This window comes from Heterodontus francisci, chromosome 23, assembly GCF_036365525.1.
Source record: "Heterodontus francisci isolate sHetFra1 chromosome 23, sHetFra1.hap1, whole genome shotgun sequence".
NCBI lineage: Eukaryota > Metazoa > Chordata > Chondrichthyes > Heterodontiformes > Heterodontidae > Heterodontus > Heterodontus francisci.
In genome coordinates this window covers 51455468-51482811 of record NC_090393.1, presented here as the reverse complement: position 1 = coordinate 51482811, position 27344 = coordinate 51455468, and the positions used below count along the sequence as shown (strand labels likewise).

Sequence of the window (27344 nt, the reverse complement as noted above, 5' to 3'; positions counted from 1 at the left end):
CCTGCCTCCGCAAAAATGGCCCACAGGGCGGGATGGAGCTGGGGAATTGGCATGCTGGGCAGCGGGACTATGTTTAGCTCCCACCTGCCTCCGATCTGGCCCTAGTGGGGCCTGAAAATTAGGCCCATTGCTTCTACACAGTCACATGGGAGGAAAACCTCACAGCCCAAACATGTGCACAAAACTTTACTCAAACCTGTTGGAAAACACAGTGGAGAGAGTGGCCAAATTTTTGACTGAAGTTTAGCCCAGTTAAAGACATCACATGCCAGGCCACTGACCAATCCCTGCCTGCAGCGTGTCACCAGGCATAGAGAGTCCTCCTCTGCTTGAGGCTGGGATTATCCAAAGAAACATGAAAAAAAGTGGTTCAACCACCGAACATGTATCAAATCAAAATGGTGGCTTGTGCTTGTAACACTGCGGAGTATTGAAGAATGCACATTCGCTGGCCTCCTTTCCATTTTTCCATCCAGCCGCTCCATCTTCAGTGATGTAGCCTTCATTTTTCTTGTTCACACACTTTAGAATATTCTCCTTAAATCCCACTACCTTGCTACTTTTTACCTCCACTTCAAAAGCCTCCTGAATGTTCCCTACCTCACTGATCTTACCTCCAGTCACTGCCTTTTAACTCTTCTCCTATTGCTCGTTTTTCCTTTGTGACGGGCTTTGGAACACTTTGTTACGCTAAATATATGTGTTCTTGTCCTGTCTGCACTCAAGTACAGTGTAGCCAATCCATTATTATTATTTAATAAATGTTCCTGCATTACAACTGTGACCACACTTCAAAAAGGACTTCATTGGCTATAAAGCACTTTGCGCTTTGAGAGGTCCAGTGGTCGTGAAAGGTGCATTATAAATGTAAGTCTTACTTTCTCTGTAACACAATGAATCCCTGGGACATGCAGCTACAGATTGCATTCAAACTATACCTAGATTTGATGGAGTCAGTGGTGTATTGGACACCAGAACCATGATCACACCTGCACTACATCATCCCCAACTTGCATTGCCACAATTGGACTTATTTGCTTGTTATTGTTAGTCCAGTGTCTCACAACATTTTCAAAACCTCTGAGTTATAGTTTTCAAAGTGAAAAGAAAATAATTACTCAAGGAGAAGGCCCGTCACCACCTTCCCTTGAGCAACTAGGGATAGGCAGCAAGTGAGGCTCTATCAACATGACCCACATCCCGAGAACAAATGCTTTTGAAAAAAACAAAGAGTCGCAGAATTAGATCCTCCAACCATCAATACAAATTGTGGAGACACATGTAGTGTAAACAGAATCTGACTTATTGAGTCACCATGAATCAGCAACCTGAATAAAGTCCACGGGTTGGATTTTATCAGTCGATGTTAGGGGTCGTGGTGGGGGGGGGTGCCCAGAAAATACTTCCAGAGAAGGCCCTGCCCCATATTACTGGCGGCGGCAGGGCCTTGGGGCAGCCCCCCTGCTGCTCGGCCGCGGAGCCTTAATTTAAATATTTAAATAAATGATAATTGAAGCACTTTATAAATGGCGCCGGTGCCTGTGCGGTCACGCTGGACACCGCTAATGGGGATGGAGCGCCCGCCCCCTCTATGTCATCAGGGTGAGCAGTCCACCCCCTCCATGTTAATGAGCCGCCTTGCGAAATATCGCATCGGTTCCACAGCACACGTTTCTCGTGCACCACGCCTTTTAAAATCCAGCCCTAAATGTCTACACTCTGTAGTGTCCTGGGGCGTACTGCGGTTTGGAGCAAGTGGGCCAGTAGCTGAGTGAAGTCCTGTAGCTATACAGAGCACTGTCTCTTCGCATTGTGTATGGATTGAATTTTGATTAGTGACTTGTATTCTGTTCAATGCAGTTTGCTTCTGTGTTTCAGGAAAAGGACACTTTTAATCATCAACTTCCTTCTTTTGACTGGATCTGCTTTGATGGGATCGAGTATCTCTGCTGGCATGTTTGAACTTTTAATAGTTGGCAGGTTTCTTGTGGGGCTACACTCAGGTATGGGGAAACTGTGGCAATTTTTCCACAGGTCCAGGAGAATTCAGCTGCACATGGCAACTAAACAGGCCCTTCACAGTAGTAATCTGCAGGGCTGTGAGTGAGGTGCCAGCACTATCCCTTTGCAAAGCATAAAGCTATCTGCTGTTGGCAAATACATGCATTTCACATGCCAACAGGTTTTAAGCTTTTTTACTTGTTGGTTCATGCTCCTAATAGACTAAAGGAGAAAGACTTCTCAAAAACAAACTGCTGCTTTGTCCTTGAATGATTAACTATTTGGTATTGTGTCAGAAATCCTTGTTTTGATTGAACTTGAGCAAGAATTTCTGGGGACTTTTATTTAAAGGATTAGGTCCCAATATAAAACTTTATTAGTAACAACAGAAACCATTGGAAATGCAGAAGATCCATCGGCATCCGTAATGAGAAAGCAGTGTTAGTCGTTCTAGGTTTGTGATCTCCATCACTATTTAGTTGTTGTTTAGGGGGTCTGCACCAGAATGTGTCCTTTTCTCTTTACAGATTCTTATGGGTGAACTACACTACGGTTTCACATTTCCTGCATTTTCAGTTTTTCTTTTTATGGAAACCTCAGCAATCTGGTTTTAAAATTTGTCCAGATGCCAAGGGTTCACCTTCCACCAAGTGTTTCCTTCTGGCTTCCTTCTGTTTTGAACCTATGTGAATGAGAAAAGATGATCTTCATATCCTGTGCTTGTTGAGAAGTACAAGGACAACTATGCTGAGGGTTCCATGGGCAAATATACAATATAATGTAGCAATGAGCTATTCAGATTGAAAAGGTTCCTGTATTCAGTCACTTGACTGTGACATTAGCAGGTCACAGCTGGATTGGGATTGCTCGATTCTTTTCTTTATTAATTACTCCCAATTAAAAAAGTAAAGCAATCACATTTACATCAATTTCTGATCTCCTCCAATACATTTGAGAGGATGGACAGATGCCCTGCTCTTGATTCGAGGCTGCTGTCTGTGCACTGGAAACTGTGTGTGAATTCATTTTTTGTTTAGTTTAGTTTAGAGATACAGCACTGAAACAGGCCCTTCGGCCCACCAAGTCTGTGCCGACCATCAACCACCCGCTTATACTAATCCTACCCTAATTCCATATTCCTACCACATCCCCACCTGTCCCTATATTTCCCTACCACCTACCTATACTAGGGGCAATTTATAATGGCCAATTAACCTATCACCCTGCAAGTCTTTGGCATGTGGGAGGAAACCGGAGCACCCGGAGGAAACCCACGCAGACACAGGGAGAACTTGCAAACTCCACACAGGCAGTACCCAGATTTGAACCCGGGTCGCTGGAGCTGTGAGGCTGCGGTGCTAACCACTGCGCCACTGTGCCGCCCTTTGCCCCGATTTTTGCTCCATTCCTCTACTACAATACTGAACTCTTCATCGAGTCTGCTGTTGATAATTTGACTGAGATCAGAAACTTGCAAAGTGAAGAATTTTACTCATCAACATTGCCAATCACCTCACTGGGCTGTGGGAGTCTGTAGTTTGCTGTAAACTTTGTCCTGGACATCAGGGCGAGGAGTGAACCCTGGCAGTTTTCTTCTGCAGTGTAGTGTTTGAAGAATGCAGTCTAAAATGAGAGGCTCTCATTCGTCAAATTCTAATCGTTTTTTTGTCATTCATCTCTTCTTTGCAGGAGTCAGCCTGTGTGTGCAACCCATGTACTTGGGAGAAATCGCACCCAGGGCTCTGAGAGGGGCAATGTCCATGGGCACATCAGTATTCATAACTGCAGGTATTCTAATCGGACAGGTGATGGGTCAGAGGTAAGGCAGAGTGAGCCACCATTGATTTTAATGGGTAGAACATTTTGGGTAGTGCACCCTTGAATATAACTCCACATGTAACTGGCAGACTAGGCTGCCACCAGCAGCACACATTCATAGAACCCTGAGTGGATTGTTCGCAATTATCAATGTATTCTATTACTACAGTATCTTATATAATGCATACTGTGCCCATGATATAACATATTATGCAAAACATGCCACAATACATAATATAATCTGAAGGAGAAATCACTGAGCCCAACAGTCTGAGGGAGGAGTGACTGAATCCAGCAGAGAAGCTTGGTTATATTGAAATTGTTACATGTTTCAGAACAAGATGTGAGCTTCTCTTAATGACTATCAACAGAGAGAAAATGAGGGCATCCATTATTTTATGTATTAAGGATAACTAAGTGTATGATTCAATGTTTTATAATGTAACTGTTCATCTACCTGCTTTATTTAAATAAAACAGTCTTCTGGTTTAGAGCATTGGCTGCTGTTCAATTGAATATCCAGCCCACTTTTAGAAGAGAGAAGAATCACATGGCAGCATGTAACACCTTCCATTAGCGGGTGTACCGAATAAGGGGTATTTTTTGAGTTTCCAAGTCTCATTCATTTACCTTTAATATTGGGTGAGAAAAGAGTACACTATAGGTCATAAAAGATGCAAGGTTCCCTTATGGAATGGTTGGTAGCGTGAAAATCAACTGCAGAATTCCGCATAAATCCATCCATGTCTTTTCAAGGTGTTTAAGATTTGATAGGATAGATGGAGAGAAACTATTACCCCTGTGTGAAGAAGTGCACCCTGACATTGCCCCTGAATGGCCTATCTCTAATTTTAAGGTCTGGACTCCTCCACCAAAGGGCAGTGAAAATCTGCAACGCATTCCCACAAAAAGCTGTTGAGTTTGGGTGTTTTGAAAATTTCAAAACTGAGATGGATATACCTTTGCTTGGCAAGGGTGTTGGGGGTTATGGAATTTAGGTGGGCAGATGAGTTAAGATACAGATCAACCTTTATTTAATTGAATAACAGAACAGGCTTGAGGTGCTGAATGGTCTACTCCTGATCCTATGTATTTCAAGTAGTTTTTATAGAAAAAAAGCATTAACCCAGTACGTTCTCAGTCCAACTTGGAAGGAGGCATAGCTATATCTGATGTTGGGGAATGAGGCAGGCCAAGTGGACCAAGGGTCTGTGAGGTGACACTTGGGTAAGAGTGATCATTAGAACATAAGGTTTAGGTTAGCAATGGAGAAGAGCAAGGGAAAATCTAAAGTAGAACTTCTAAATTGGAAGAGGGCTAACTTCAATGGGATGCAAGGGGATTGAGCCAGGGTGAAATGGAACCAAAGACTGACCGGAAAAGCTAAAGGAGCAATTGGTGATCCCTAAGGAGGAGATGTTTCAGGAACAGGCTAGGTACATCCCAACAAGGGTGAAAGGCAAGGGAAGAAATCCAGGGCTCCTTGGATGACAAGGGAGATAGAGAATATGATGGAACATAAAAAGAGGGTATGATGCATGTCAGGTGAATTCTTCTAGCGAGAACCAGGCCAAATACAATAAGTTGAGGGGGGAATTGAAGAGGAAAATATGATTGGCAAAGAGAGAATATGAGAACAGAATGGCAGTTAACATAAAATCTTCTACTGGCACGTAAATAGTAAGTGGGTAGTAGGAGATGGGGTGGGGCCTATGAGGAACAGGGCAAGGCTAGAATACTTAATGAACACTTTGTATCAGTGTTTATTGAGGAAGAGGATGCTGACAAAATATCAGTAGAAGTGGAGATGGTAGAGGTAATGGATGAGGTGAAAATTTATAGGCAGGGTGTACTGGAAAGGCTGGCTATGCTTACAGTGGATAAGTCGTCTGGTCCAGGTGACTTTCATCACAGGTTGCGAAAAGAAGTAGGGGTGGAGATAGCGGAAGGGCTTGCCATAATCTTCTAATCTTCCATAGGCACAGCAGAGGTACCAGAGGTTTGGAGAGTGGCAAATGTTCTTATTCAAGAAAGGGTGTAAGGACATTCCTAGTAACTACAGGTCGGTCAGTTTAACATTTATGGTACGTAAGGTTTTAGAAACAATAATCAGGGAAAAAAATCAACCGGCAGTTGGAGAGGTTCGACTTAATTCGGGAGAGCAGCACGGATTTGTAAAAGGCAGATTGTGCTTGACTAACCTAATTGAACATTTTGATGAAGTCACAGAGAAGGTTGATGAAGAGAATGCAATGGATGTTGTCTGTATGGATTTTAAGAAAGCCTATGACAAAGTGCCACATAAAAGGCTGGTTACCAAAACTAAGGCTCATGAAATAGGAAGGTCTTGGATAAAAAATTCGCTCAAGGACAGAAAACGTCAAATCATGTTAAATGCTTGTTTTTCAGACTGCAGGGTGGTAGACTCTAGTGTTCCCCACGGTGCAGTGCTAGGATCGCTACTTTTTTGATATATATAAATGACTTGGATATTGGAATACAGAGTAAAATTTCAATATTTGCCCATGATAAGCAAACTTGGAGGTCTGACAGACAGTGAGGATGATACCAATCAACTGCAACAGGACATAGATAGGCTAGCAGACTGGACAGACAAGTGGCAGATGTAATTTAATACTGAAAAATGTGAGGTGATACATTTTGGCAAAAGGGATAGGGAGAGGCAATATAGACTAAATGGTACAGTTCTAAGAGTGCAGAGGGACAGAGGAATGTGCATTGATCTTTAAAGATGGCAGGACATATTGAAAGAGTAGTTAGTAAAGCATTTGGGATCTTGAGCTTCATAAGTAGAAGTATTGAGTACTAAAGCAGGGCGGTTATGCTGAACCTTTATAAAGCCCTGGTTAGGCTACAACTAGAGTGTTGCATCCAGTTCTGGTCACCACACATTAGAAAGAGGGTCCTTGACAGGATGAAATGGAGATTTACCAGAATGGTTCCAGGGATGAGGAATTTTAACTACAAGATTTAGGTTGGAGAAGCTGGGGTTGTTCTCCTTGGAGCAAAGGAGATTGAGGGGCAATTTGATAGAGGTGTGTAAGATTCTGACAGGTTTGGATAGGGTAGACAAAGAAAAGCTGTTCCCATTAGCTGATGATACAAGGGCTAGGGGACACAGATTTACAGTTTTGGGCAAGAGATGCAGATGGAGTGGTGAGGAAGACTTTCTTTTCACAGCGAGTGGAAATGAACTGGAACTCTCTGTCTACGAGAGTAGATGATGCGGAGACAATGAATGCTTTCAAAATTGGATGAGAGAAATAATCTTACTGGGCTGTGGGGATATAGCCTGGGAATGGGACTGATTATATTGCTCTGCAGAAAGCTGGCATGGACTCGATGGGCTGAATGGCTTCCTTCTGTACCATTATGACATAACGGCACGGCTCTCGGCAGCGGCACTGAAAGCTGGTGCTGTCACCGCACAGCCAAAATGTGGCTGGCTGACCACAATCACGTAGCAGCCAGTCCTCTAAGGATGGGGAGGCATGGGGCCCATAAATCAAGGGCCTGAGGCAGGGAAAGGGACGCTAATGGTCCCGTCATCTCTCACAATGGCAGGTGCTGGCACCATATTTAAGGGGTCACCAGCCTTGCTTTCACTCCGGCCTGGATAGCAAAAAAGACTTCCTGACTGCCCTCTGTTCCCCCTGGACCTTGTCTGCTGCCTGCGCTGCACAATAGGCAAGTTGCTCATCACAAGCCTGCACTGGCCATGGCTGAAGGAAGAACCCAGGTGGCCCCACAGTTTAGTGATGCCTCTCTACAGGTTCTCCTCCAGGCTGCAAGTGCAAGGGGGGAGGTCCTCTTCCCCAGGGGTGGGAGGAGGAGACCTGCCTGCCTGACCAAGCAAGCCTGGACAGAGATTGTGTCCGAGGTTAGCAGCTGTGGGGTCACCCCCAGAACATGGATCCAGTGTAGGAAGCGGGTCAATGACCTCATCTGGGCTGCTAAGGTGAGAACTCCAAACACTTTGGACCCTTTGGGCGTTGCATGTCACTCAGCAAGATGGAGTGGTTGTGTTTAAGGGAATGGCCACCCAGTCACGTTGATTGGGGAAGGGCAGAAGGACATGATGCCTGTGGCTGGGCTGCATCTCAGTGAGGAGCATGCATTGGTCACTGTTAAACCCTACACAGTCCCTTGAGAGGGCCCACATGCAGGAGGCATATGTGTGCCCGCATCATGGCCCGCTGGAGGTCTGGGGCTTTTCCCCAATGGGAGACCAACTTTGTCCATCATTGTGCCTGCAGAAGAAGACAGGCCACAAAGAAAAAGAGCATGTTTAGTCTGGCAGTGGAGTGCCTTATCTCCATGTCCTCACGTCAATGGAGGAGTAGGCCATGGAACTAGCAGGTCAACAAGACGGCTATGCCATAGCTGATGGTGAGGCAGGAGCACCTCCCAAGAGAGTGAGTGAACATCTCCTGGGGCACAAACGTGCATCTGATACTAGCAAGCCATGCTGCGCATGTCATCACCACTGCATCAATGGAGCTGCATAGTAAGGGTGATTAAAATGTCACATTGGCAGCCCCTAACCTTCAACGTCTATGATTTCTCATGCAGGTCAAGCTGAACAAGAGAGAGGAGGTAAAGCATCTTCAGGACAGACGGCCACCTCTGAGGAGGAGGAAGGAGCCTTAGGGGGTGAACTGTCACATCATTCCCCTGCACCCTCTACCAGCACAGATACTCTCATGTCGGTGGGTATTCAGTTGTGTTTAGATTCGGGCACAGCACAGACACACCCGGGAAGCTGACAGAGGCGGTGAGAGCCCAGGCCACTGGCAGATGGAAGACTGTGGGAGGTCAGGCTAATGCTGAACCCCAGGCTGATGATGTGCCTCTGGTGTCACCAGCAACACGGGAAATGCTGCAGCGAGAGGTGAGGCAACATCTGACAGAGATGCCAGAGGCTATGTGTACACAAGCGCAGAAGATGGATGAGTCGATCCAGGCCTTGGGTGCTACACTATCTCTGCTAGTTGCGTTTCTGGCTTCCTCGTTGAGAGATTGGTTACTTTCGTGGAGAGCTGCAAAGCAGGCAATCAGTGGCTGCCGGAGATGCACACAGACCTGTGCACCATCGTTTTGTCCGTGAACTCCATGCAGCAGTGGCAAGGTGAGAGGAGGATGAGGCACCTGGAGTGTCCACAAGGTCCATGGCCCTCTCAGGTCAGCAGGGAAGTGTGCCTTATAAGTGGGGAGGAGCAGCTGGCTGCCACATCTGGGGCTCCTTTTCAGGGTGCTCCTGGTAGTAGCTCCAAAGCCCCTCTGTCAGTGATGCCAATGCCTCCATCATTCCCGACAGCAAGGTGGTCCCGATAACATATGCCACAGGTCAACCAAAGCAACAATTAAGCAGGCCATCAATCTACTCAGGATGTGATTTAGGTGCCTAGATTGAACTGGTGTGAGGGCCTTCAGTGTGTCGGGGTCCTCCAGGCCTCAGGCAGCCAGAGGATGGCCGCCAAGGTCATCCCAAGCCAAGGGACAGCAAGATCTGCAGCCTGCCTCCACCTCAGCTAACAGCACACAGGGAGCACCATGTAGGAGCACCTGGAAAAGATTTAAGTAGAGCACCTAGATGCACTTAGAGGATCACGGATGAAAATGCAGTCGAGGTGGTAGTTGTGCGTTTGATGTGACGCGGAATAAACAAATGATGTTCACTCATTATGTCTCCTTGCTGTTGTCAATACACTTTGGGATTTCCTTTTAAACCCTTCCTCCCAAGGGGCTGGAAGCGAGGGACCAAGCACTCAGTGCTTCGGCCTTGCCGCTATGCAAAGAGCACCTGGGTGCTGCAGTATGGAAGGAAGGAGGCAACAACAGGGCTGCTTAAAGGTAAGGCTTTATTGTTGTGGCTACAGGAGGTGGTAAGGCCAAAAGGAAATGTGCATGTATAAAGGCATCTAGTGCCTCCCTTGCGCATATCTCATGGTGCCTTTCCTTCTATATCTGGAGCCCTTCATCTGGCACTGCCTGGGCAACATCCTCCTCCGTATCCTCATCATCGGAGGAGGAATCGAACTCCACAATATCCTCACTGGTCAGTGCCTCCTCCCTCTGTAGTGACAGATTGTGCAGTGCAAGCCACGATGATATGTGAGACCCTCGCCGGGGTGTACTGAAGGACTACACCAGATCAATCTAGGCACCTAAATCTCATCTTGAGTAGGTCAATGGCCTGCTTAATGGTTGCTTTGGTTGACCCGTGGCATATGTTGTATCTCCTCTGTATCCATTCACAGGTTCCTCACAGACCTCAGTAGCCATGTTCTCAGTGGGCAGCCCTTGTTTCCAAGGATCCATCCCTGAAGGCATGGGGGTCTAGCACCTGGGACTGCCTTAGTATGTAGACATAGTGGCTGCTTCCTGGGAATCATGCACACGCCTGTAGGATCCATTTGCAGTGGTCACAGACCAGTTGCTCATTGAGCGAGTGGAAGCCTTTTCGGTTAATGAAGGCTAGTCAATAGAAACCTTGATAGCCACATGCGTGTATTCGATGACACCCTGCACCTGGGCGATTCCAGTGATGTCCCGATTCCTACAGCCCTCTCAGTTTAACTGTTTGGATTGGTGCGGAAGTACACAGTCACCATCCCACCTGAATAGGACATTGGTGACCTCCTTGACCTCACAGACTAGGAGATTTCACACGTCTCCAGTGGATCCCTGGAATGATCCAGTGGCGTAGAAGTTTAGTGCCATGGTGACCTTTAGCTTCACTGGCATCCGGTGCCCACCAAGTCCCATGGGGCTCAGCTCATCCTGCATCATGGCACGTAGATCATTGATGGCCTCCCCGGAGAGGTGCAATCTTCAAAATCACTGCATCTTGGACATCTGCAGGTAGTTGAGCCTCGGTCGGTAGACCCTCTCTGGACAGTAGTGTGCAGGAGGCAGCTGGTGTGACCCTCTGCATCCTTCTCCAGCCTCTCATGCCTGAGGCTGGCCCTTCCATGTGCCCCCAAACTGCAGTAGTGCTGCTGCCAGTTCATGCACCTCCCTCTCCACTACTGCTCCTCCTCCACGGAAGTTTTAAAGGCAGGGTGAATGAGGCCCATGAGAGATTGCTTCTCCCTGAGTGCAAGGCCTTCAAGGCAAATGGTGCTCCCACTTTCCCTCACTTGTGGCCTCCGATGAGGTGGCACTGCAACAATGGCACCCTGGCTCTCCCACGTTGTTGGTACCCTGGCTCCATTTCTAACTGTTTCCAGCTGCCCCCCTCCTCCACCCTTGCTGCCAAGTGACGCTACCTCACCCAATGGCTTCTTAGTGAAGCCAACAATGAGCTCTCGTCTCCTTGTCGCCTCCTTTCACCATGCAAGGCCCTGAAGCCCCATGGTTCCTGTGCGCCATCAGATAAATGCAAAATGGAGAATAAAATTACTGCCAATGTATTCTTAAGAGCTTTAATTGCCTTCCTGCCTCGTGGATGTGTAAAGTTTGCCCTCCATGTTAGTCGCCAACAGCAAAATCCGTAAGGGATGTCACAACATTTGACTTCCTGTCTGACAAATGCCCCATCCCCAGCTCCATTCCCATCTCAAATGCTCCCTTAAAATTCAGCACTATGACTCTATGACCCTCCAGGCAATTGCCTTGCATGGCTGCTGCACCCTCCAGTTATTTTTCTGAATGCTCTTCACACCCATTGAGGACATCTGATGTTCCCTCACATCAGCATCCCCAATAACTGTTATTTCTGTGCGCCTATTTATCTAGTGCCTAGGTGATTAAGGTGCACCTTTAGAATTGGCTCAGAGTTCTGATGAAATGTTATGGACCTGAAATGTTAACTGTTTCTCTGTCCACAGATGCTGGGAGACCTGCTGAATATTTCCAGCATTTTATAGGAATTGTTAAAAAATCTTCTAGATTTCTCTCGATTCGGAAGCCATTCCTTTAGATTGGAAAATTCTGCATGTCACTCTTCTATTTAAGAAACTTCAGAGAGGGGAACCAGGGACTTATAGACCAGTTTGCCTAACAATCTGTTGTCAGTAAATTGCTAGAGTCTATAACTAACTAAGGATAGGGCGACTGAACACCTTGAGAATTTTCAGCTGATCAGAGTGCCAGCGTAGATTTGTAAAGAGTAGGTCATGCCTGATGAATTTGGTTCCTTTTTGTCTGAAGAGGTCATAAAGTAGGCAGGGGATGCCTATGAATGTTATTTATCTGGACTTCTCGAAGGCATTTGATAAAAGTCCCTCATAAGAGACTGTTAGCTAAAGGTGAAGCTCATGGAATTGAAGGCAAATTATTGACCTTGTTAGGAAATTGGCTGAGCCAGGAGACCAAAAGTTAGGGATAATGGGCAGATACTCAAAATGGCAGGATGTAACTAGTGATGACTCACAAGGATCTGTGTTAGATCCAAAACTATTCACTGTATTTATTAATGACGTTGATATGATAAAAGGCCACATATCCAAATTTGCTGATGATACAAAGATAGGTGGTATTGTAAGCAGTGTAGGTGGAAGCATAAAATTACAGAGATATTGATAGATCAAGTAAATGGGCAAAACTGTGGAAAATGGATTTCAATGTAAGCAAATGTGAGGTCATCCACTTCAGACCTAAAAGGAATAGAACAGGGTATTTTCTAAATGGTGAAAAGCTAGAAACTTTAGACTTCCAAAGAGATTTGGGGGTCCAGGTACATAGATCATTATTTTCTGTACCTGTTTGTGATATATTGAACAAAAAGGCTAATGGAATGCTGGCCTTTATATCTCGAGGTCTAGAATACAAAGCTCTGATTACATCACACCTGGAGTACTGTGACCAGTTCCGGAACCACACATTAGGAAGGATATAATGGCCTTGGAGGGAGGGGAGCAGAATGATACCTGGGTTCCAAGGGTTAAGCTATGAAGAGGCATTAGATAAACTAGGGTTATATTCCCCTGAGTTTAGAAGATTAAGTGGTGATTTGATCATAGCTTTCAAGATATTAAGTGGTAGGTAGGGTGGATTAAACTATTTTTGCTGGTTGAGGAGTCTAGAATGAGGGGGCATAGTCTAAAAGTTAGAGTCAGACCTTACAGGAGTGAAATTGGGAAACACCTCTTCACGCAAACAGCAGCGGAAGTTTGGAACTCTCTCCTGCAAACCACACTTGATGCTAGATCAATTGTTAAATTTAAAACTGAGATTGATTGACTAACAAAAATCTAAGTTATTAAGGGATATGGGGAAAAGGTGGGTATATGGAGTCAGGTCAGAGATCAGCCGTGATCTCACTGAATGGTGGAACAGGCTTGGGGCTAAATGGCCTCATCCTGTTCATATGTTCCTATAGTGGTTAGCACCGCAGCCTCACAGCTCCAGCGACCCGGGTTCGGTTCTGGGTACTGCTTGTGCAGAGTTTGCAAGTTCTCCCTGTGACCGTGTGGGTTTTTGCCGGGTGCTCCGGTTTCCTCCCACAGCCAAAGACTTGCAGGTTGATAGGTAAGTTGGCCATTATAAATTGCTCCTAGTATAGGTAGGTGGTAGGGGAATTGAGGGAAGGTGGGGATGTGAGAGGGTAATGTGATTAATGCAGGATTAGTATAAATGGGTGGTTGATGGTCGGCACAGACTCGGTGGGCCGAAGGGCCTGTTTCAGTGCTGTATCTCTAAATAAATAAATTCTATCAGGTCACCCTGCAGCCTCCTCTTGTCAACTTATTTTAATTTCTTTAGGAGAACAGTATAGTTTGTGATTACTGTAACGTACCATTTTGTACTGAATATTCATCTACCTGTTCTATTTTAAAATAATTTAAAATCTGAGCTTCGGTCTGAATGCATATTCAATTAGCCTTTTGAAGGCATGGTGATAGGTTCCAATGGGTTATTCAAGACTTGTATGTTTAACCCTCCCACATAGGTGAGAATACATTCCAGTTCCTCAGGGAATAAAGTTCCGCTTATGAGAGTGGCCAGTGATGCTGAACCTGAATGAAATATCTAATGTAAAAATCCAAAACTTTAATGGATACTACTGAGTCTCCATGAAGCACGTTGCTTAACCATATTCAAATATGAAATGAATAAAGCAATTTGGCTGTAAATCACTGAATAAGTTTACGCTAGTGTACTATAACTGCTTTTATTTTGGTTGTTGTCTCTGCTGATTGTAGGGAGTTGCTGGGCAGGGAGGAGTACTGGCACATCCTGCTCTGCAGCAGCTGCATTCCTGCTATACTCCAGCTTCTACTGTTACCATGGTTCCCTGAGAGTCCCAGGTACCTCTTCATCAATAAAAGAGAGGAAATGAGAGCCCACCATGGTAAGTACTGTTCCTGTTTGAAGAAGTTTGGGAAATAAATATTCCAGCGTACACAACATTTTGAATGGAAAAGGAGGAGGGGGTAGCTCCAGAAGTAAAGGATGACGTAAGGGCATTGGTGAGAAAGCATCTTGGCTCAGAAGATCAGGAAGTAGAATCAGTATGGGTGGAGATTAGAAATAGCAAGATTCAGAATACATTGATGTGAGTAGTTTATAGGCCCCCTAGCAGTAATTATACCATTGGATAGAGCATTATACAAGAAATAATGGACATTGTAACAAAGGCAATGTAATAATTGCAGGTGAGTTTGATCATTATATAGACTGGACCAATCAAATTGGCAAAGGTAGTCTGGAAGATAAATTTGTAGAATGCCTTTGTGACAGTTTCCTGGAGCAATACCTTGTGGAGCCAATTGGGAATAAGGCTATTTTAGATCTAGTATTGTGCGCTGAGGCAAGGTTAATTAGTAATCTCATAGTAAATGAACCACTAGGAAATAGTGATCATAATACAGTTGAATTCCATGTTAAGTTTGAAAGCGATATACTCCAATCACAAACAAGAATCTTAAATTTAAACAAAGCCAATTACATAGCTTTGAGGGAAGGGCTGGATAAGGTTGATTGGGTAAATAGCCTAAAAAGTATGGCGGTAAATAAACAGTGGGAAACATTTCAAGAAATAATCAAAATGTTCAACAAAAACATATTGCATTGAAAAACAAAAACTCAAGAAAGTTCCATTTCAGCCTTGCTAAGGAGGTTAAGAATAGTATTAAATTAAAAGAGGCTTATGATCTTGCAAAGAATAGTAGTAAGTCTGAGGATTGGGAGTTTTATAGATACCAGTAATGGGTCACCAAAAAGTTGATAAAAAGGGAAAAATAAATGAAAGTAAACTAGCTAGGAATATAAACACATTATAAGAGCTTTTACAAGCATATAAAAAGGAAGAGAGTAGCTAAAATAAACGTTGATCCCTTAGAGGAAGAGACAGGAGAAATGATCCTGGGGAATGAGAAAATGGCAGAAACATTGAACAAATATTTTATGTCTGTCTTCACAGTAGAAGACGCAAGTTACATACCAGAAATAGAGGGTAACCTAGGGGCTGAAATGAGTGAGGAAATTAAGGTAATTAGTATCAGCAGAGGAAAAGTATTGGAGAAGCTTGTGGGACTAAAATCTGACAAATCCCCAGGACCTGATCACCTACATCCTAGGGTTCCAAAGGAGATAGCTGCAGAGATAGTGAATGCGCGAGTTATGATTTTCCAAAATTCCCTGGATTCTGGAACAGTCCCAGCAGATTGGAAGTTGCAAATGTAACACCACTATTCAAGAAAGGAGGAAGAGAGAAAACCGGGAACTGCAGGCCAGTTAGCCTGACATCAGTCGGAAGGAACATGCTAGAATGTATTATTAAGGAAGTCTTAATGCACTTAGAAAATCGTAGTATGATTAGAACAAGTCAACTTGGTTTTACGAAAGGGAAATAGTGTTTGACTAATTTATTAGAGTTTTTTTAGGATGTAACTAGTAGGGTAGATAAAGGGGAACCAGTAGATGTAGTATACTTGGATATCCAAAAGGCATTCAATAAGATGCCACTCAAAAGGTTAATTGGCAAGATTATGGAGTTGGAGGTAATACATTAGCATGGATAGAGGACTGGTTAACAGATAGGAAGCAAACAGTAGCTATAAATGGAACATTTTCAATTTGACAGGCTGTGACTAGTGAAGTGCCACAAGGATCAGGCCTCAGCTATTTACAATTTATATTAATGACTTAGACGAAGAGACCAAGAGTAATGTATCTAAGTTTGCTGATATAAAGCTAGGTGGGAATGTATGGAGGACACAAAGAGGCTGCAAAGAGATATAGACAGATTAAGTGAGTGGGCAACAAAGTGGCAGATGGAGCATAATGTGGGGAAGTGTGAGGTTACTCACTTTGGTAATCAGAACAGAAAAACAGAATATTTTTTAAAAGGTGAGAAACCTATAAATGTTGACATTCAGTGGAACTTGGGTTTACTTGTACAAGGAACACAAAGTTAACATGCAGGTGCAGCAAGCAATTAGGAAGGCAAATGGCATGTTGGCCTTTATTGCAAGGGGATTGGAGTACAAGAATAAGGATGTCTTGCTACAATTGTACAGGGCTTCGGTGAGACCATAGCTGGAATACTGTGCGCAGTTTTTGTCTCCATATTTAAGGAAAGATATACTTGCATTGGAGGCAGTACACAGCAAAGGTTCACCAGATTGGTCCCTGGGATGAGCAGGTTGTCCTATGTTGAGAGGCTGAGTGAATTGGGTCTATATTCTCTGGAGTTTAGAAGAATAAGAAATGATCTCAGTGAAATGTACAAGATTCTGAAGGGGCTTGATTGGGTAGACACTGAGGTTGTTTCGCCTGGCTGGGGAATCCAGAACATGGGGGAACAGTCTCAAGATAAGGGGACAATAATTTAGGACTGTGATGAGAAATTTCATCTCTCAAAGGGCTGTGAATCTTTGGAATTCTCTACCTCAGAAGTTTGTGGATGCTCCTTCATTGAATATATTTAAGGCTGAGATAGATTTTTCATCTCTCAGGGAATCAAGGGATATGGGGAGTAGGCGAGAAAGTGGAGTCGAAGCCGAAGGTCAGCCATATTGAATGACAGAGCAGGCTCGACGGGCCGTATGGTCTACTCCTGCTCCCATTCCTTATGTTCTTCTGTTCTTAATTCTTTGATCATTTGGCCCAGTTTTTCACATCACGGTCTAATCCTACTCTAAACAATGTAACTTCACTTGGTATAATTCCATTCCACTAGACATAATCTAACACCTCTCAGTATATTACAGCTTCCACTGGATACAATCTAACCTCCTTCAGTACAGTCCATAAGCACGTGACACAGCCTGCATCACTCAACACAGTCTAAGCTCAATCTGTACAATACAAAATCATTCAGCAGCGTGCAGCCTCACTTAATGCTGCACTGCTTCACTTGGTAGTCGCGCTTTCTTCGGTATAATTCAGAAGACTAATTTTAACAAATGCAATCCAGCTCCGCTGTATACTTCAACCTTTGTACATTCTGATGCAATCCAATTTCACGATGCAATTTAAATGTTATTGGTCATTTTGGTGTCATCCTTGGCTGAGCGGGTGCACCCTTCCCTCTGAGTCAGAAGGTTGTGGTTTGATGTCTTACTCTAGAGACTTGAGCGCAAAATCTAGGCTGACAGCTCAGTGCAGATCAAAGGGAGCGCTGCACTGTCAGAGGTATGGTCTTTCAGGTGAGACATAAGATCCCATGATACTATAAGAAGAGCAAGGGAGTTCTCCCAGTGTCCTGGCCAACATTTATCGCTTAACCAAAATCACTAACAAGAAGTTATCTGCTCAGTATCACATTGCTGTTTGAGATCTAGCTGTTTTTTCCACATTACAACAATGCCTCCACTTCAAAACTACTTCACGAGCTGTAGAGTGCTTTGGGACATGATCCTGAGGTCTTGAAAGGTGCTATTTCAATGCTAGTACTTTCTTTCCTAATGCAATTTAACACTACCTAGCATGTGAGTATCAGACAATCAGATCATCTGTTGTGATTGATTACCTGCAATGTCTTTTTAGAGAACTGAGTGCATGGTCAACTTTAAAGGGCCACCCTTTACCTTTAAGCTATTATGAGGTCCGTTTGCAAAATGAAAACCGAGTCTTTCTCTCTCCCAGCTCTCAGGAGATTCCATGGTGTTAACTCCTACTTAAGTGAATTGGAGGATATGGAGAAGGAAAATGTGGCGATACAAGAGCAGCAGTCAAAGCGACTGTGGGAACTTCTCTCAGATCGCTCGACTCGATGGCAGCTGAGCACTGTTGTGATAATGAACATGGGTCAGCAACTTAGTGGGATCAATGTCGTAAGTGTGAAAGTCAGATTATCACAGAGTAATTTGCTACATCTTATTACAAGTGTTAATATTAACTCTGCGAACACCAAACATTTGAGATTTTCATGGATGCATTCCAGAGTTTAAAGTTACTAAAAGTGATCTTCAGTGATTGTTTCATTTTGTAAATGATGAAGTAGAAATGGAGAAATGTTCTGAAATCGCCACATGTTCCTACATCATACAATTAAATTTGGTCTGTAACTACACGGCCTGTGGCATGGGCTTTATTGACACATAATTTCAGGTTCCTGTTGGGATTTATTCACTTCTAATGGGGTGGCACTGATTGTTCATTATATAAAAAAAATGAACAGAAACTACATGTGGGCTGAATTTTCAGGTGCAGGAACTGAGGCAGAAGGGGTCCAGAAATATCGGCGCCAGCCAGATTCCTGACTCCGTTCCCAGCGTTGGCCTAATTCCTGATTGAAGTGCTTGAAAAGCTCATTAAGAGTTCACTAAAGGGGGAGTTGAGAGTTTCAGGGGGGTGCATGGGCCATATAAGTTTCAGTGGCACAGAGGGGGCTCAACCATTAGGAAACAGATACCCTTGGCACTGTGCAGGTGGCAGGGAGAGTGGGCAGTCAGTGCCCGGGCAGTGCAGGGGGTCATCGCCTCCTGGCATCATGGGGGGCAGAAGAGTAGGGGCCAAGACAGCCAAGGACAACTGGGCAACCAACTGAGCACAAGGAAGGCAGCAGCTGGCAACGGAGGCACGACTCTCATGTTTTGGGTCCAGCGGCAATGAGGAGCAATGCCCTCTGCAGGAACGGTGGCACCCTGGGCATCAGTGAGGGGGAGGGTAAAGGAGAGAGATGAAGGACATGGAGGCCATACCCTCCACATAGGATCTACTCCCCAAGAAGGAGCTACTTAGAGATGATCAAGACCCAGTGCCACAGGAGACTACGACTCCAGGAAGATGCTGACAGACATCTGTGACCTTGTCGTCGAAGACCTTACACCTCAGCACTGCTTGCCATGCCCTGCCAGTAGTTGTCAAAGTCACTGTGGCCTTGAACTACTTCTCCCCAGCTCCTTCCAAGGATCTGCTGCGGATCTTGGTGGCATCTCACAAAGGGCAGCACACCGCTTCATCCCGCAGGTCACTAATGTTCACTTTGCGAGAGCTGGACAATACATTCATTTCACAACAGGTGAGGCCTTGCAGGGACAGAGGACAGTGGGTTTCACTGCCTTCGCTGGATTCCTTCAGGTGCAGGGCATCATTGATTGTAGGGCATCATTGATTGTACCCATGTGGCCATCAAGACACGCAGTGACCGGCCAGTGAGATCCATGAACAGGAAAGCTTCCGCTCCCTCAACGTTCAGCTGGTAGTTTCCTCCATGTGTGTGCTTGATTTCCCGGCAGCTGCCATGACTACTTCATCCTCTGGCAGTGCAGGCTGCTGCAGATCTTCACTCAACCCTCCAAAGTCCATGGATGGATCCTAGGGGATATCTCTTGAAGAGATGGCTACTCACCCTTCTACAAGAGCCTGATACAGAGGCAATATAACGGAAGTCATCTGCTCACTAGGACAGGTGCTCTGCCTGCACAAGTAGGTGGCTAGGCAGGCTTGGGCATGAACGTCTCGTCAGGGTGCCATGAATGTCAGGGATCATTTGATTCAGGAATGATTCAGTTGAGTCCTTATGACTCAGGATGAAGAGTATGGGATGCAAGTCACTCTGAGGTGCCTCTGCTAACACATCCATTGAAGATGCAGCCTGGAACATCTAAACTCTTACTATCATTGAGGGCTGCACATCTGCTCAGAGCCTTTGCCCTCACCGTGTACGAACTCTTGATCTCCTTCATACCGCTTTTCTTGCATTCTAGTATTACGACCACTCCTATCAAAGCCCCCAATCAAAATATACGATTCTGATTGTGGTGGGACCAACGCACTGTTCATTCAATCCCGTCGCTCCACAGATCGGCTAACATATGGGAGACATAAGAAGAAATCATGAGAGATAGCCTAGGAGAGCAGAAGTCACTGCAGTGCTGAGGCTGCCCAACGCAACTCTGTTTCAGATGGAATGATGTCCACTACACCCACTTAATGAGTGCTTTTCCCTCTGTCATTACCATCTCCACCATGAGTTCCCATTTCACCAGGGCTGACTTCCTCTTCATTCGCGATCCTGACTATCTCCAATGCTCGGCCTTCCATTGGTGTCATCTTCTGGAAGTACAGCAACCTCCGCATGTTTGCACCCTTTGCTGGGCATTATGTTATCATTTTTCCTGCAAGGACAAAAACAAAGCGAGATGAGGCACTTCTATCCTCTGTGGCCAGTCACATCTGCCTCTGTCCTTTAGAAGCTGAATGTTTTGCAATCTATGGCTATGAGCCATTCTGAGGGGTGAGTGAGTGTCCTGAGCGCACACCACTCCCATGTTCAGGAGCAGCATGCGCCCAGAGCCTCCTCAGGTGTCCTGTCTGCTGGAGGGAGCAAGCCCAGAGGTCTGTCCTGAGGGTTGTACTCACCTTGCCAGAGTGTATGAGGTCATGGAATCTCTTCCAACACTGAATCCAGGATCGTCTAGCAACACTTCTGCAGCTGATAGTGGCTTCTATCTCTACTTAGACCTGCTCTGTCTGTATGGGTGGTCTGCTTCTGCCACCCTCTGGGAAGATGACCTCCCTCCTCTCCCTCACGGCCTCCAGTATCACTTCACTGCCGTTGTCTGAACCGAGGGGCTGCCCTGCCCCAGGCAACAGGCCTTTGGCTTTCCAGTGACATCATGAGACACTGCAGTCCAGGCGAAGGCTCAACGGCAATCTTCCGCTTGCTCCTTTTAAATCAGGCCCACACTTCATCTGGCCCACCTCTGTTCCCATCCCCGCAGCCAATAACTGGCTGCCAAACCCGACTCCAAATCATTTAAGGGGTTGCCCCTATGAAATAAAACTCATGGGCTTTTCCGGTTAGCTTGCTTTGTAGTAGCAGAGTCCAAGTCTCAGCTGGCCACTTTGACTACCTTGCCAGTTTTTCCAAAGATACAAAAAATGCTGCCACAACTCCCTCATTGAATTTTGAAATCAATTGGGAAAGTTTTAACAATTCTGTACCAAACCCTGAATTACACTGTTCCACATTGGCCATGCTTTCACTGAGGGTACCCTGTCGCTCCCTAGTTAACTCAAGCTGCCTCAGCTCTCTCTCTTTGCATTCCTTCTGGAAGTCTCTTTCTCTTTCTCTCTCCTCCCTCTCTTTTTTTCTTTCTCCTCTTTTTCTTCATGCTACTTCTGAAAGGCTCTTGCTCTCTCCCTTTTCCTGTCTTCTAATTTAAGTTTCCTCTGTTCCAATACTATCTTTGCTAGCAATACCCTGTCGGAGTCTATTTCTAACCCTGTTTCTGCTACTTCAGATAAGGGAAAAATGGTTGGCCACTAGTCTTAGGATTTCAGACTTCCTAGCCTTGGCACGGACAGTGATCCCACACTGCTCAGTCATTTTCCTCAACTCCTCCATAGACAGTGCTTTTAATTTATCCCAAGTTACTTCACCCTGGCTTGGAGAGCTACTAGCTTCAGTTGCAGAAATGTTAGTATGCAATCACACATAACCACAAGAAAAAGTGTATTGAAATCTTTTTTCTTTTTTTTTGATTGGGATCAATTCCACTTCCCACTTCCAGTTTCTCATTTGTCTATGGATCGAATCCCAGACAAGCCCCCAAATTTCTGTTACGACCAGTTGAGAAAGGGGTCTAGGGGTTCTCTCTCAGCCTTTGGCTGGTTCAACCGTAACAAGGTTTAACTTTAAAAACACTGTTTTAGCTCCCCCCTCAGTGAATCCTTGTTCACTGCCTCCAATTGTAAGGCAAAGAAATCAACCAGACAGATTTTCTTGGGTTTAAACAAGAAAAGTGGAAGTTTATTAACCGTAAACCCTAATTCGGTTAATGACTACGAATGCGCGACGCGACCACGCTAGCATGCATATGCGATAAACACACACGCAGATTGAGACAGAAAAGTAGAAAGAGTAAAGGGGAAAAGTTTGAGACAATAGCTGGGATTTGTTTACTGTCCTTTGAGTTCGAGGTAAAGTTTTTGATTGCAGGCAACTCTTGCCATTTCGTTGGGGCCCACTGCACACTTTAAAACTTGTTTCAGTTGAGGTTTAAGTGACTTCAGTGGATCCAGAGATTCGTGAGAGAGAGGCTCTCATCTTCCTAGTTTTTTTTTTAGAGATACAGCACTGAAACAGGCCCTTTGGCCCACCGAGTCTGTGCTGACCAACAACCACCCATTTATACTAATCCTACATTTAACCCCATATTCCCTACCACATCCCCTCTATTCTCCTACCACCTACCTACACTAGGGGCAATTTACAATGGCCAATTTACCTATCAGCCTGCAAGTCTTTTGGCTGTGGGAGGAAACCGGAGCACCCGGCGGAAACCCACGCAGTCACAGGGAGAACTTGCAAACTCTGCACAGGCAGTACCCAGAACTGAACCTGGGTTGCTGGAGCTGTGAGGCTGCAGTGCTAACCACTGTGCCGCCCCTTCAGTTGCAATTTGACCCAAACTGGTCTGCGAGCAGTTCCAACAAAACCTGGGCTAGTAGGTTAGTCATGTGACTAACTGTTCTAACAAACTCCCGCAATTGTGGATTCTCCATCTTAGCAGGCACCCTGGAATGCTGGCTTTCTTACACATTCAATGTCTGGTGATCAAAATCCATTTGGGTTAATTGGACCAGGGAGCCGTTCTATTGTCTCTGGGCACAGTCTCTTAGTATGCAAATGTTTTCCAGCCACTGCTAACCTCTTTCATCATTCCAGCAACAGTTTAAAATTAATGTTCGTATGACAAAATTAATATGCCTCATTCTTGACATGTGGGGTCTTCATGACAGTTTCAAATGGCTTGTGGTCAATGTCCATGGTAAAATGTTCTCCGAGCAATTAAGTGTGAAATCTAATGATACCAAAAGCCAGGGCTAAGGTTTCACATTCGATGTTGGAGTAATTGGATTGGGTTTGCCACAAACTCTTCAAGGCAACAGCGACTGGGTTCCCTTCCTGCTTGATTCAGGCGCCTGATCCTTTCTAGGACGCGTCGACCTCAAGCGTGATCTCTTTGGTCGGGTCGTAATACGCTGACTTGACTTGACAGAGCTAACTGACAGAACTACAGAAGACTCCAACACCTGCTGGTGGCCTTCCTGCCACAAATAAGGGGTATCTTTACATAGCAGTTCTCTACGCAGTGCTGCTTGCTCAGAGAATTTGGGGATGAATGGGGCCAAAAGGTTGAACAACCCTTGACACCATTGTAGGCCATCCCGGTCCTGAGGAGTTGGCATGGCTCTGACATCTTCAATCTTACCTGGGTCTGGGTATATTCCTGTGGTGGAATATAGCTTTCTTCAGAACGCAGGTAATGGAGCTGCACCAATCAGAATGCTGGTACACTCGGCGGATGACTCCATTGCGCTCCATCTCATCCAGCTTCACTTTAAGCTTCTCTTGAATGTGCACGCTGCACTTCCTTGGTGCGTCGATAGTAGGAACTGCATCCTCCCTAACTTGCAATATGGCATCACCCTTGAAATCACCGATTGCATCAAACCTGTCTGGGTAAAGTAGTTTCAGGTCTCTAACCGACTCAATGCACTCTGTGTTGCAACGTTATGTACCTTTCAGTGTGGTGCTCACCTCATGTATTGTGACGATTCGTAAATCTTGGCATACTGGAGGTCCTGCAACAGCTGGTCCAGTTGTGTCTACAATATCAAACATTTGCGGTAGCCATTTGGAGCTCCCATAGCTGCACTGCAAGGTTATTGTTCCAATGCACTTGATTGGAGAACCATTGTAGGCAGTCAGCCTAGCCATGGTGCGTCATACCATAGATTCCCATTTCTTTAAATACATGTCCTTCAGTGTACGGATGGGTAGAATATTTGCACTTGCTCTGGTGTCAGTTTGCACTCTTATGAACATATGAATTAGGAGCAGGAGTAGGCTACTCGGCCCTTCAAGCCTGCCCCGTCATTCAATAAGTTCATGGCTGAACTGATTACTCCACATTTTCACTTACCTCTGATAACCTTCCACCGCCTTGCTTATCAAGAATCTATCTCCTTCTGCCTTAAAAATATTCAAAGACTCTGCTTCCACTGTCTTTTGATGAAGAGAATTCCAAAGACACACAACCCTCAGAGAAAAAAATTCTCCTCATCTCTGTCTTAAATGGGCGGCACCTTATTTTCAAACAGTGACCCCTAGTTGTAGATTCTCCGACAAGAGGAAACATCCTTTCCACGTCCACCCTGTCAAGACCCCTCAGGATCTTATATGCTTCAATCAAGTCGCCTCTTACTCTTCTAAATTCCAGTGGATATAAGCCTTGTATGTTCAACCTTTCCTCATAAGACAGCCCGCCCATTCCAGGTATTAATCTAGTAAACCTTCTCTGTACTGCTTCCAACGCATTTACATCCTTCCTTAAATAAGGAGACCAGTACTGTACACAGTACTCCAGATGTGGTGTCACCAACGCCCTGTATAGCTGAAGCATAACCTTCCTACTTTTGTACTCAATTCCTCGTGCAATAAACGATAATATTCTATTAGCTTTCCTAATTACATGCTGTACCTACATACTAACCTTTTGTGATTCATGCACTAGGACACCCAGATTCCTCTGCATCTCAGAGCTCTGCAATTTCTCACCATTCAGATAATATGCTTCATTTTTATTCTTCCTGCCAAAGTGGACAATTTCCCACTTTCTCACATTATACTCATTATTTGCCAGCTCTTTGCCCACTCACTTAATCTATCTATATCACTTTGTAGCCTCCTTATGTCCTCTTCACAAGTTACTTTCCTACCTATCTTTGTGTCATCAGCAAATTTTTGCAACCATATGTTCGGTCCCTTCATCTAAGTCATTTATATAAATTGTAAAACATTGAGGCCCCAGCACAGATCCCTGTGGCACACCATTCATTACATCTTGCCAACCAGAAAATGACCCATTTATGTCTACTCTCTGTTTCCTGTTAGCTAACCAATCTTCTACCCATGCCAATATGTTACACCCTACACCATGAGCTTTTATTTTCTGCAATCACCTTTGATGTGGCACCTTTATCAAATGCCTTCTGGAAATCTAAGTACAATACATCCACCGGTTCCCTTTTATCCACAGCACATATAACTCCCTCAAAGAACTCCAATAAATTGGTTAAACATGATTTCCCTTTCACAAAACCAAAAGCTTATGCTTGCCATTCTTCTGCGAATATCTAACCCCAATCATGGCAAATGCCTCAGATTGCGCAATAGCATTGACATGTTGATCTAATTTAACTTTATGGAATACTAGTTCGCTGTTCACACAAGTGCATTCTTCATCCATGTCCTCCTGACAATCTGTCTCTCTGCTGACCTGATGTACCTGCTTGGGCTTCTGTTGTGTGTTGGCATACCTTTTATTGTGTTTGCCATCCTGTCTTACAGACGTTCTGTCTGCATGTGATCTGCCACTAGTCCTGTGTGCAGTTTCTGAGCTCTGCCTTCTGCACTGCCTTGCCCAATGTTTTCAAACACTACACGCCACAAGCTTTGCACTGGTCCTGGCACACTGGACAACTGCGAATTGGATGAGTCAGGCCACATTTGCCACAAGGCTTAGCAGACTTCTGAGTCTAGGTTACCATACCAATTGTTGTAGCAACCCCAACACTTGCAACTGTTAGCACTCAGCCATGACTTTTCTTTTTATTTGTATGTGGGCGTCGCTGGCTGGGCCAGCACTTATTGCCCATCCATAATTGCTTTTGAACTGAGTGGCTTGCTAGGCCATTTCAAAGGGCATCTTAAGAGTCAACCACATTGCTGTGGTTCTGGGATCACATATAGGCCAGACCAGGTAAGGATGGCAGATTTCCTTCCCTAAAGGACATTCGTATGATGGCTTCAAATTTCCTTCCATCATCGAGTAGTGCATCTATGGTGTGTCCTTTCTTCTTTTCTAAGGTGTTTTTGAAAGGCCTCCAGTGGGGTGGACACAATTACTAGCTCTATAATCTGTTCTGACAATTTGATATCTGCAAAGTTGCATTCTTGAGCTTTGTTTCAGCACCTTGCAACAAACTGGTGAATGGACTCATCTTGCCTTTGCTGGTAGGTCAGAAGCTCAAGCCTATGTACTAAGAAATTTACCTTCACCTTGAGTTGCTGCTCCAGGAATTCCATAGCTTGTTAGGGTCCTTCTAATCCTCAGCTGACAATCCTGATGTATTGATCCATTTCAGGCCCTCGTTGCCCAGTGTGATCTTAATTTTGGTAACTTGTTTCTCTGATTAGCTCACTTCTTGATCCGGGAAACACAGTTCCATTTGCTGTCAAAACAGTTTAAATTCAGATGCTATGTCCTGTGCCTTCCAACCTGTAACTGAATATCTGAAAGTCATTGTCTTAATGATCCTGCTTTTTTAAAATAAATACACGACTTTTTCCACAGGTTTTCGTTTCACAGGCACACTTTTTTTCTTGTTTAGACAGATTTGCTTTTTGAAGACCTGCCCCTTTAAGAATAAGACTGCTTGTTTTTGTTTAAAATAGAGAGTTTTTTTCCTCTTTAGCCAGCTACAGCTTGCAGTACCGGCAGCTGTCACAACCAGGCTTTCTCACTGCACTGTGGACCTCCAGCGGCATTGTTGAGTTCTTCCCTTTCTTTTCAGCTTTGACCCCACCCACAAAGCAAAACTAAAGGGAAAATAAAACAGTAGTGGCTGCACCTACTGCTTTTTCGAATTTTTTGACCCATTGCCGGGTTAGGCGAAAGCTCTGATCTCCTGGCAAATAGTTTAGAGATACAGCACTGAAACAGGCCCTTCGGCCCACCGAGTCTGTGCCGACCATCAACCACCCATTTATACTAATCCTACACTAATCCCATGTTCCTACCACATCCCCACCTGTCCCTATGTTTCCCTACCACCTACCTATACTAGGGGCAATTTATAATGGCCAATTAACCTATCAACCTGCAAGTCTTTGGCATGAGGGAGGAAACCGGAGCACCCGGAGGAAACCCACGCAGACACAGGGAGAACTTGCAAACTCCGCACAGGCAGTACCCAGAATCGAACCCGGGTCCCTGGAGCTGTGAGGCTGCGGTGCTAACCACTGCGCCACTGTGCCGCCCTCTGTTGTATTCAAAGTTTCAACACCTCCTAGGGTCATATCTGTAGCCTAGCTC

General features: G+C 45.0%; 1 protein-coding gene across 12 annotated transcripts in view; it reads left to right on the top strand.

Annotated features, from left to right (window-relative positions):
* Nucleotides 1-27344, top strand: part of slc2a11b (solute carrier family 2 member 11b) — a 97720-nt gene that overhangs the window by 33749 nt on the left and 36627 nt on the right. For all 12 annotated transcript variants that reach the window (XM_068055251.1, XM_068055254.1, XM_068055248.1 and 9 more), the window contains 4 exons: nucleotides 1879-2003; nucleotides 3691-3820; nucleotides 13989-14137; nucleotides 17878-18065. In XM_068055251.1, coding sequence (XP_067911352.1) covers nucleotides 1879-2003; nucleotides 3691-3820; nucleotides 13989-14137; nucleotides 17878-18065 — 592 coding nt within the window. The remainder of the gene's footprint in view (nucleotides 1-1878; nucleotides 2004-3690; nucleotides 3821-13988; nucleotides 14138-17877; nucleotides 18066-27344) is intronic.